Raw genomic sequence first — 12,720 nt, forward strand, 5'->3', positions numbered from 1 at the left:
ATTGTTCCAGTATCGAATCCTGGGGAAGTCCACTAATAGCATTTTTCCACAAAGAGCATGAGCAGTGTCCAGTGATAACCACTCTGTTTTCCCCCACTCAACCATCCCTTTTATGCTTCTTACCCTTATGCCACACCTTAATGGCAGATACTAAAAGAGTTTATTCTAAACATTCCAAAGATTACAGCACATCAAATGCATTCTCTCTGAAACACGGGTAGCAGTTAATGTTTTAATATAATTTTATAATTTCTTGCAAAAAAAAGAAAAAAGCAAAGAAACTCTATGGTATCAACTATATTACGGTTGTAGACGTAGCACACGCTTCTTGATTAGACCGGGGTTCGAGCCCATGACCACCAAATACGGAGGATGCGGAAAGGTCAGGGAATGACCATCGCATATCCCCGAGCAATATGGCCTTAGTTGCTAATGCTCCTAAAAACTAAATGATAACGACGATTGTAGACAGACAAGGAGTCAAATCAAGTCAAAAGAATGGACTCTTCATCATAAATCCAAAGAGGAGAGCTATGATGATGTGACTGAATGTTTTGATGATAAACTTCTCCGTGATGCATTGCTCACAAGTAATGAACAATGAAGTGATTTCCAGTATCATATTTAAAATATAAATTAAGAAAAAAGAAAATTATATAATGTACAATATAAATAACAAGTCAGAGTCAAAATTACATAATGTACAATATAAATAACAAGTCAGAGTCAAAATTACATAATGTACAATATAAATAACTAGTCAGAGTAAGTTAGGACCAACTAATGAGGGACATTTATTAGAGAGTTTGATTCATAGCAGAAAACATGCCACTTGATTACAATACAGGCATAATTTCTAGATTACTCTTACTTGAAAAAATGCTGGAATTAACCCTTGTTAATTGCACTGGTATTGTTAATTTCAAAAAGAAATAAGAACTGGATATTTTTCTAATTAGGTGAATTTAAAATTGAACTTTTGGCTAATAGAATAAGAAAATGCCTCACCTTTGATTTAGATATTTATAGTATCTTTATATTTTATGATTATTAATCCATAATGACAACAAGACAATACTAGCAATATATTTTTGAAACATTAAAATTTGTGTCATCTGAAGATAAAAAAGCACTCAAAACCTACAGTGGTATTATTATTATTATGTTTAATTCCAAATTTTGAATATGTACATAATGGGGTCAAACACTTTGTGATATTTTCTTACCACTTCTTCAGTGACTGCAAAGACAGTAACTAAGTCAAATTAAAATAATAACTAAGTAACAGTAACATTAAAATTCATCCCCAAAACTCTACCTAATCATTAGAGTGAAGTAACAAAATTGATAATTTCTGGCAGAGTCAAGAATTGGTGAATCCCGAGACCATAAAATACTATTAATATATTATCTGCAATTATAAGCAGTTTATAAAATAAAATAAATAAAATCACACAGCAAATAAAATCAGTAATATAAAACTTACTGTTCCTAGGAATGTGAACTTCTTGAACATTTGGCTCTGGTGAAGGATTTTCCATGTCTTTAGTCAAATCATCAGATTCATCATCTCCTCTAAGTGACTTTTTCTTTGTAGCACCTATAGCAGGACTACGGCCACCCCTAATGTGAGAATACTCTACCAGTTGTAAATTTTTGGCTACTTCATTTTAACATAGCAATCTGCAGTCTCTAGTACTTAACCATAATAAATATACAGACAAAAATGAAATTTATTAGAATCTTTTCTGTAAATGACATACTTTAATTATTACTTTAAGTGATACAATAACAGATGGTGTTAAGTTAATTCCTTGAAGACAAAAGGCAAGTTCGTTATACTGAACAAGAAAATCTTGAATGTCGTCAATTGTTGCAATATCCTTACAATTTCACTGAAGGAAATTGGGCATTAATTTAAGTTTAGATGGCTCTTATTTTGTTTTGATGCCTTACGGCAATCGGATTTGATTCCCATAAGCCATCATATCAATGTTCTCACATGAACTGCAAGCAGCATAAGTGACTAAACCGCTTGCAGACATTCTGGGGATGGGTAAATTTTTTGGCATTTGAAAAAGGGTGCTGGGTTAAGAATGTATGGTTTTATTTGACAGTTAAGATATTCTACTTTGTTGGATGTTAGAGGTTCAGGGGTATCAAATGTTAGGATTACGTTCCGTGCTAGAACTACGTCATTCTCTCATTTAGTAAATATGTACTTGATGTGCACAATTCTCTGGTCTAACTCTTCTTCTGAAAGGTTTATGAGATTCCACTCAGTTATCGCACCCCTAGAGGTATTTAGAGTAAAATGAAAGGAAACATTAATGGATAATCCACTAAAGGATGTGATTTTTTTCTGATCGGTGTTCATCTGAGACCTCAACAAGTAAGTTGCCAGATCTCAGATGCTTGGTTGTTTTTGGGGATCCTATGAGATTTTCTAGTTATTTTTGAATTTTAAAAAGTGAGAGACTACCTAGAGACAGTTCTTGAGTAGAATGCAATACAAGATACAGAGCTCATGTTTTAACAATGTCAATTTTTTGGCAATTACTACTGCATGAGTTACAATTTCCTATATATCACAACTGGTTATGGTGGGATCATTAGATCTTGCAGGTTTTGAGATCATTTTTCTCCTTTTGGCCCTGGAAAGATAGCTTTTCTTTCCTGGTTTCCAGCCCTAACGTGAGGAGACCAAGCAGTTGAGTTACTTTGGTTGGTTAGTACTACTAAACACAATAAAGAAAGGTGAATTTCCCTTCTGGGTATGCTGCCTACTTTAAACTAAAAAGAAGAAAAAGAATCTATTTGCTTTGCAAATGCACTACAGAGATCACTTGGAATCATTTGTTCATACATACTAATAATCACTTGGCACCTGGTGTGTGTGTGTGTGTGTGTGTGTGTGTGTGTGTGTGTGTGTGTGTGTGTGTGTGTGTGTGTGTGTGTGTGTGTGTGTGTGTGTGTGTGTGTGTGTGTGTGTGTGTGCGCGTGTGTGTGCGTGTGTGTGCGTGTGTGTGCGTGCGTTCCTTGTATATATATAGAAAAATATTTTATTATCTATATTTTATGTTATGTTATATATTTTATGTTAAAACTACAGACAAGCAACAAACAGCCAAAAAACAATAAACAGAGACCAGCCAACATGTGAACAGACTTCTCAATCAGTCAGATGACGATAAATGATACAAGATGATAAATTGTGCATAAGAAAACAAATTAAAAAGTGTAAAGAATTATTTCTAATTCCTAAATTTCCACTAAGCTCCTCTTCTTCAGTGGAGCAACAGAACTTTAGGTAAAAACTAACCTATTGCAAAAGGATGTTTTTGCATACATTCCATGCAAACACTATGTGGTAGATAATCCATGTCATACACATTCCTTACACTTTCACACAAGTATGTAAATACTACCATTATCTAATATCTCAAGACACAAATACACATTTAGGACATAGTTCATTGCTAATGATAATGGATGTAAATCCAAGAAAACTATTTCAAATAGTTTTATTGATAAATTCGAATTTTTGAAGACAGCTTTTTAATCAGTATTAGATCGACGTCTTTTTTTACCTCGAATATGGCTCACAAAGAGCTCTTACTAAGAGAAATGTCAGCCCTGTAATATTCTCTTTGGTCATTTGTGGTAGTAGCATTATCAGTATCATCTTCAATCAGAGGTTTCTTTGAAGGACTCTTTTTAAGCAACTTGTCCATTTTGTGAGGGTGAGTTTAGTGAGAATTACATTTAATTTATGAATTAACTGCAAATACAAAATTTTTTTGTACTCACTTTTAAAAAAAGCCTGATTGCATATATGAAATATTAAAAAAAATTATTTATATTTTATTTTTTTTAATCTAAAATCTTTCTATAATTAAAATATAAATATCAATTGATTGCAAATCGCTTCACGTACAATGAATCACCTCGCGCTGCCCAATTTGAAGACCACTTTTCTGAGCGAAAACAACAGAACTCTTGGGGAGAGTATCAAAATATGCAGAGCACTACAGTGAACAAGTGCTGAGTGAACTGCACAACAGCAGGGGGTAACTATATAAAGAAAAATGTTTCAAATTTCAGGACAAAATCTATGTACAAATATTTGAAATACCATAGAATTCTGAGATCAGAAAGGTACTTCCTGTACTGATTGCCAGAATTTTGAGCTTATGTTAAAAACTAATTTTCTAAAGCTATTCATTAGATTTGAAGTAACAATAGATTTGGGCATGCCTCTTCTGATGGCAGAATTTTACTTGCGCTTAAGTTGAGAAACCAATACTAAATCCTTTGCTATATAAAAATTAAGCTAATTATTAGATCTATGAATGATGCATTCATGGTAGGTCATCCACTAACATCTCCAATAATGCATTTTGATCCCAGATTAAAATACACAAACAATGTTTCTACTAATGTATTAATAGATTAGGAAGGAATATTACGTTGAGGAATTAATATAATTAATAATTACTCAATTAATATATTCTATAATGTAATAATGTAAGTACTAAATCAACACAATTACATGAAAATCAAACACAATGGAATGAAAACAAGATTTTTAATTTATTACAGTAAAGAAGAAATATAACATGGACATAAGGCAATGATTTGTAACTCACTGGTAGTCACTGCTACTAAACAGCACTAAATGCCAGACTTGATAGGGAAAAGAATACCAATACATAAAACAGTATTTATTGCCAAAATATTTGGTACTATGTTTAATAAAATTGCCTGTCAATGGCAGGCAATTTTATCTTGCTATTCAATCTCAGTGGCAAGTATAAATAAGCTAAATAGTAACTTACTGGCAGTTGTATATTTTTTATTGTGTTTTTTGCTCTTTACTGTGTTTTTTGCCAAAGATCAAAAGGAAGTTTTCCTTAAAAACTTCATCTGGGTATTGGATCTTGCATTGGTAGCATGCAAATTAATTAAGGTGCTGTTGCCATTTCGATTAAGGCTTTTCCAAAATCTTCATATTCCTCCCATTCTGTATCTTTATCTATACTCCTTCACCGAACATTGAGTTCTCCTGAAAAGAATCTTCACTATCCTTCACATAAGTTTAGACACAGAATGGACCTTATCTCCATTACTAACCATATTACCTGTCATTCACATGAATAACTCTATCCAAACTTCATTATTTGCAGCCACAAATTACAATTTTAAAAAATTGTTTCCACACAGTATCTGCACTTCAAATTATAAGAATGAAATAAAAAACATCTATATACCATTAAATATATGAGATTAGTTGTTAACACACACTCCAGAGCCAATAATTGTCAGGGATTAGTATTAGTAGTGGCAAATGATGCAAGAAAGCAAGCTTACACAGCAACAGCCAAACAAAAACTTCCCATTTCACCTATCCATCACCTCCAATAGTTTGTCTAGTTCTTCTTTGAATTTATTCAAACTATCCACTTCCACAACAGATAGAAGTTTGTCCCAGCAGTCAACCACTCGCTGGCTAACGGCAAACTTCTGCAACCATCCTTCCTCAATTTTAATTTATGACCCCTAGCAATAGCCTCAAGTCACCAAATTTATGAAAGATACATCACAATTCATTATACTGCAATGCAGGACAATCATATTTAATTTTCTTGATTGGGTTGAAAACTCAATCAACAGCATGTGTACTTAAGCCTAGTAAGAAGATCTAAGCCTAATGGTAATAAATTTATCAAACACTGGGATTTCAACTCAAAAAAAAAAAAAAAAAAAAAATTAACTGCTCTTTGTCAATAGTAAACCTATTTTGATATGGACTTTTTGATGCCCAAATAACTTTTATGATTTTAAATTTATAATTAATAATGTTGGATCACTTAATTATAATGTATTGGCACACCTATGTTAACAACACTCAAAAGACTATTAAGGACAGTTTTGAAAAATAAAATGTGTATAGTGCTGATAAAACTGGATTTCTTTGGAAATCCTTGCCTCAAAAGGCCTGAGCATCAAATAAACAGTCAAAAATTGCTGAGCACTTAAAAAAAAAAAAAAAAAATGAAAGTGCAAAAACTCAAGCGAATTTCTACAGGACTACAATTTTTGGGAAATATATAAGGAAGGAAGGTTGTTCCAGAGAATTAGAAGCAGAAAAGATAAATGAAGAAGAGGAAAAATTGGTTCTCTGAGATTGAAGTTGAAGAAATGAATGGATACCAGCCAAGTTGTGGCATGGGTTTGGACTAATTTGGAAGAGTGTGGGGAAATTATAGATGTCAAATCAGAAGAACAGTGCTCATGGAAGTATCTATAGAAAAGGAATGTATCAGAAACTGAATACAGTGGGTTCCACTTAATTGGGCCACCAGTTAATTGGGGAAGCTATTTATTTGGGACAAATCTTAAAGAACAAAACCCAATTGAGAAAATAGCCAGGGTTTTATTTGCTTAATTGGGACAACATGCCATTTAATCGGGGAAGGGGTTGTTAATTAAACTGACAATGGCTATAAATTGTAGAACGGCACACACTTCAATCCACAGTGGTTAGCAGCATTTTGGTGATAAGATGGTGACACGAACAATTCACAAGGGCGCACTTATTTTGGCACCATTTGTGCTTCCTTCCCCCCACTTCCTTATACGACAGTGTAGGAATTATCTCCACTAGCAAAACATCTGCTTAATTTTTCCTGGGCCACTTCTTAAGGTAATTAATGACTTTACCTTGCTCAACATCTGTCGAAGATCTCACATTTCTAGAACTGTCATGAACCTCAAAGTCATTACCCTAAAAAGAAGCAGCCAATGCAAATTTAAGGGGATGTTTACTGATACAGTACTGTAATGGAATTCATTTATACTCTCTGGGGGTTGTAATTCTCACAATGGGAGAAACTGCAGCGTAGTTTCCAAAGAAGGTGGGGGTTGAGCTGATTATTAAAAATATACCAGCACAGCACTGCCCACAGCCTTTCTAGTTGTTGCACATGAATGAATCATCTCTTGTTTCACTCTTGCTTTGCCTTCTCATTTTTGGCTCTAACTGATTCTGAAATTTATTTGAAGAAATAATTTGTTCCGCAGTGAAATGGTAGTTTGCCTTTTTTTTTATATCTTTATAACTATTTACGTGAAACTTCGCATAACTGCGGCAGCCGCTTAATCGGGCCAAAGTGCACTAGTCCTAATGCGTCCCGATTAACCAGAATCCACTGTATATATGAGACAGTGAAGAGACATGGTATGAGACAGATCATTAATTAATATCTAATTATCTTCTTTTACATAGTCAGAAGCTGCAGAGGGGGTTTGTTTTGGCAGTCACTTAACATGTGGGAATAGTATTCCATGGGGAAAGGGGAGCAGATTTGAGATTTGTAGAGTGAAGAGCTCTTTAGAAGAAAAGCAATGTTCAGAGCAAAAAAATACAACCCAGTTATTTTTTTAATTCAAAAGAAATAATATTTGTGATGCACTACACCAAAAGAGATTAGAAGTCAGGGTAATCCCTAATAGAAAATTGAGTGTCATCAAATATGAGATAGGAACAGTAGGCTTTTTTTTTTTTTTTTTTGTGCAAAGAAAAAAAAGATTAAAGTTAACTAAGTTTTCATCCACCCAACTGAAGAATTGCCTGGAGAGCAGCATTCAGGGAATTGGTAGTGGATATTCAAGAAGTTATTTGTGCAGTTCAAGGTTTCTCAAACTGGAGGACGGAATGTAATGTGCTATCATCACTTAACTACCCATAGGGTTGTGGATATGACCTGGAAGAGAGTTAGGGAGTTACAGCTGCCAAATCAAAAGAACAGTGCTCATGAAAGTATCTACAGAAAAGGAATGCAGCAGAAACTGAATATCTATGAGACAGAGTGTAAAGACTTTGAAAAAGAGGTTAATTAATGACAAAATGTCAATAACCTAATTATCCTCTTTCTGTACATAACCTCTTATTATACATAACATACAAATGAAAAAGAGTGGGGAAAAGTGAACCCTGGTAAACAGCATTAGTAAAGAAGTTAAGGCAGAGAACTGTCTCCCATCTCTCACAGATAGAAGTCAGAGATAAAAGTGGATACCCAATTGTAAAACACAATCAGCAATCCATATGATGATGGGAGCTTGCTTTGAAGACCTTTATGCCAAACATAATCAAAAGCCTTGGAAATGTCAAAAGCAACTGCTTAAGTTTCACCAAACCTTTCCATTGAATCTGCCCAAGGATGAGTAAAGTCAGCCAATATATCATAAATTTATGATATAAAGTACAGTAAACACCAAACTAAGTCCACAATTTACCAAATTTATTCATGAAATCACATGGCTTCTGCTAGGAGTGTATTAAACATTTGAAGTTATAACATTTCATTAGATTGTATCAGCACAGAAATAATTCGGTTCAACATCCATCAACTGTTTCACTTTTCATGATGAATCGCTGTACACACCACTCACTAGTCTTTTATAATTGTGACTGACAAGAAGGCAGCCTTTACTAATCTATTGACAGGGTTGGTCGGTATTTTGATTCTTATTTCTGGATTATTGGCATTGCATATTATTGGAATTGCCATCTTGTACATTAATTTTCATTTAAAATAAATCTTTAATAATAGTTTTTAATAAACTGAGTCCTTTTAATAATACTTATTGCTTTCTAAATTGGGAGGGGGTATCATCCCTGGGCCATTAGCATATTGTGCTGGAAATGAAAATTCAGCCCTCTATTTTATTTATTTATTTTATTTTTTCAATGGCTAACTGAAAAATTATGAAAAACTATTCTCAGGTGTTTATCATGGCCACATTAACTAAAGTAAGAAGAAATCCCAATTTTAATGCAGTTTTACTTTTTTTTTGCCAAAAGGAAAAAGACAAAAAGAGAAAACTATGTTACTGCATAAAGACAGAGAAACTCTACAAACCATGTCATGATGGTAATGAAGATGAGGTCAAATCAAGTCAAAACAATTGATTTTCTGTCATAAACCCAGAAAGTTGGCAGCTATCCCCTGCTTGAGACTAAAGTTACTTAAACCACTGTGAATCATAAGTCAACAAATTCAGAATGTCTTCCAAAGCATACATACTTATTTTCTGAGGTTGGGGGGCAAGAAAATCTCAATAACAGGAGAAAATACTCCATAACTTCAACACTAGGTGGTTTATAGCACTTTATGCTTCTTTGCAGGCCAAGCAGCAAAACCACAAGTTCATGCTTGATGATCTTAATTTGAAATGACTGACTGAAAGAGGTAGTCTGTCAACATGTACAATGGCTGAAATAACACATTGTGTATCAACACAATTCCTTGGCTAGCCATTCACACTAAAAAAAAGTGTGAATGGCTACATGACACACAAAGTTGATTGCTTGGAAGTACAATACTTAGGGGTAAAATAGTGATCTTAAACAGAAAGATAGCTTAGAAAAAAGCACAGCTAATTAATCAAGTATAAAAATAAACATAACAGTTCTTGTAATTAAATAGTAAGTGGAATCAAATAGTAAATAGAAAAAATAATACTATTTTTTCAATTTATCAGCTGATAGCAAAAATTTTGGATTACTTGTATTCCAGAATGGTACAAATTACCCTTTCCTTTTCCGTTTATCCACCGGTGGTGATGGTGACCTCTTCCTTTTTTTCACTCCTTTCCTATCTCTCCTGTCTCCATCTGCAGATATCAGCTATCAGAAAATAAAAATATAGAAATATAACTTTAATTAAATTCAAGAAGGACATTATATAAAGTACTACTACTAAGTGAGAAAGTTTAATAAAAGACATTTTACCATGAGAAGGTAAAATATTTAGTTTTTTGGTATTAAAAGGCCAAATTGTTGAAATTAGACCCTAAGTTGGCTATGTTTTAAATTTCTGTGTTAAAATTCATCTTTGAGCTTGGATTCTGAGTTCAATAAAATTATATATCAAGAAGTTAAGGTTTGACGTATTATATGAACTCCTCACATCAATGGAATTTACACTCAAGACTTTTCACCCAGTGTGGGTAGCACAGTGATTTTACCAACTGTGCTACCCACAAGTACTAGTACTAATCAAGATGAACAGTATGATTTTACTATTCATGGAACAAATATTAACCTCTCATGTTAAAAACAAATTTTTTAACACGAGAATTCCTATTCCTTTCGAAGGAGTATGAGATATACTTTGTTTAAAGGCAAACTTTATATAAACCAATACTGAATTAATGAGGTTTTTCTGTATATACTATGTATGGTTTTATATTTTTTTAATTTATTTTTGTAACCTGAAAGTAAAGACCACTCTAGTCTAAGGTATAACGTGTAGCTGCAGATCATTCATATTCCTGAAAACATATATTTTTGGAAAATTTACTTTTTTTTAAACTCAATTACAATATTATATTGTTTATTAAACAGTTTTAATTGTTCTAATCACATATATTAGTTTATTGTTGAATTCAGAAGAGAATTTCATAAGTTACAACTTAATCTTCATTGAAACTTTCTTACTGGTAATTTTGACATGAACACTGCATCAAAATTACCAATAAGAAATCTCATAACTGGTATCTCGCAACTATTAGAGTGTAGTACCTCACAGCAGATAACTGAAATGTTTTAAACTGTAGTAAATGGTTTGTAGATCTTAATCACATAGGTTAGCTTATTTTTGTATTTAGTTAAGCATTTAGAAAATCATCAGCATTATTTAGAAATATAACAGCATAGTCTGCACAATAGGTATAGTGTAGTGTTACTATACAAATATTTCTTAGTTCATGTGGTATTTTTAAATTAAATTTAGACTAAAATAATGCCCGAAACATGAGCAGCTAAAAAAAAAAAAAACTCAGATTTGAAGGAATGCTTTGGCTTGAGAGAACTGTCAATGGCAGTACTCTTCCAAATCAATTATATTCATTGTGCTTCTTGCTGTCTTTTTTTTGCTGAGTTATCTGTAGTGGGCCATGAAATGGCCAAAGGAGATCTCTGTGCTTTTGTTGCAGGGAATGTGAGCAGATAAAGTGAGGGTTTGCAGAACAGGAGTGATACCCCTCAAAGAAATTAAAAATAAGGACCATAAAGCAATTAGCTGCCCAGCAGAACACAAGAATGCACACTGCACATGATGCAATCCTCCACAGTAAAAAGCACTGATCCCACATGAAGTAGCTATTGTAGACTACTGAAAATGAATAGGAAATATGTACATTTTGAAAAACAGATAAGTAGAACAGGACCAGGGTATGTATGCTAGGAGTAAAAGTTAGCGTTAGCATTAGCAAGGGCACATGATGCAAGGAAGCAAGCTTATATAGCATCAGCCAAAAAAAAAAAAAAAAAACCCTTCTGATTTCACCCATTCACTTGCTCCAAACGTTTATCCAGTTCAGCCTTGAATCTGTTTAAGCTATCAACTTCTACGACAGATGGAAGTTTGTTCCAGCAATCAACCGCTCACTGCTAAAGGCAAACTTCCGCACATCTCTCCTACATCTGTCTTTCCTCAATTTGAATTTATGTCCTCTCAGGCAATTATTCTGAGCAAGAGGAAGAATTCCATCAGCATGCTCAAACCATTCAGGACTTTATACACCTCAATCAGATCACCTCGCAGGTGCCTAGTCTCCAGACACTGTAATTTGCAAAATTTAAGCCTTTCTTCGTAAGAACATCCCTTTGTTCCATTCACTAATCTTGTTGCCCTTCTGTATACTTGTTCCAACACCTCTACATCCTTCTTAAAATGAGGCCTCCAGACCTGTATACAATACTCAAGGTGATAATCACCTCCTTATCCCTGCTAGAAAAATTCCTATATGTCGACAAGACACCATGAGATACTCTTGCAGACTGCCTGCACTGCTCAGAAAACTTCATATCTGCCTGCACAATTACCCCCAGGTCCTTTTCACTCTCTACCCTGTCAGTGTAGTACCACACAGTTGATATGTTACTCTGGGGTTACTGCTTCCCATATGCAATACTTTATATTTGTCAATGTTAAACTTCATTTTCCACCTCTCAGCCCATCTGCTCAACTTTTCTAGATCCTGTTGCAGCAGCGTACCGGCATTAGTGTGATTAACAACCCTACCAAGCTTCATATTGTCTGCAAACTTGGACATTAAGCCTGATATACCATCATCAGTATCGTTTATAAATATAGAAAACAACAATGGACCCAACAATGAATCCTGAGGGACTCCACTAATAACATTACTCCACGAAGAGCAGTGTCCATTGATTACCACTCTCTGTCTTCCCCCACTCAACCATACCTTTATCCATAGGAGCAATTTGCCTCCAGTGCCACACTGCTCCAATTTGTGCAGCAGTCTTCCATGTGCAACAGTATCAAAAGCCTTTCTAAGATCCAAATATATGATAAAAATTATTCTTTGCATCCAATTCCTTTGTGACTACATCATAGTATCCAATAAAATTGGTCAGACAAGACTTCCCCTTAAGAAACCCATGCTGTGTCCGAGCTATAACTGAAGTCTTGTCTAGATGATCCTGCAATGCTTCTTTAACCAGACTTAACTTACATCAGTCAGGCAGAGAGCTCCTTTATGCAAGTCACACAAGTGGCTGATGTTGTAGTGCAGCTTTCGTATTTTAAGGACACAAATGGTAATACCATTAAACACATTGGTACCAATTGTATTAGTACCAATGTATTGTACACACTTATACACTGCACCTCAAGGAGACACAGA

The 12,720-nt window shown here is 34.1% G+C and overlaps 1 protein-coding gene across 1 annotated transcript in view; it reads right to left on the reverse strand.

The window, feature by feature from the left end:
* Positions 1-12,720, reverse strand: part of mor (SWI/SNF- related protein mor) — a 385,701-nt gene that overhangs the window by 257,192 nt on the left and 115,789 nt on the right. Inside the window, exons 9-10 of the mRNA XM_090390116.1 lie at positions 9,600-9,694; positions 1,487-1,623 (exon numbers count right to left, since the gene is read on the reverse strand). Of these exons, the coding sequence (XP_090246242.1) occupies positions 1,487-1,623; positions 9,600-9,694 (232 nt within the window). The remainder of the gene's footprint in view (positions 1-1,486; positions 1,624-9,599; positions 9,695-12,720) is intronic.

Source organism: Mastigoproctus giganteus, chromosome 2, assembly GCF_048544385.1.
Source record: "Mastigoproctus giganteus isolate SK-2022 chromosome 2, ASM4854438v1, whole genome shotgun sequence".
Lineage (NCBI taxonomy): Eukaryota > Metazoa > Arthropoda > Arachnida > Uropygi > Thelyphonidae > Mastigoproctus > Mastigoproctus giganteus.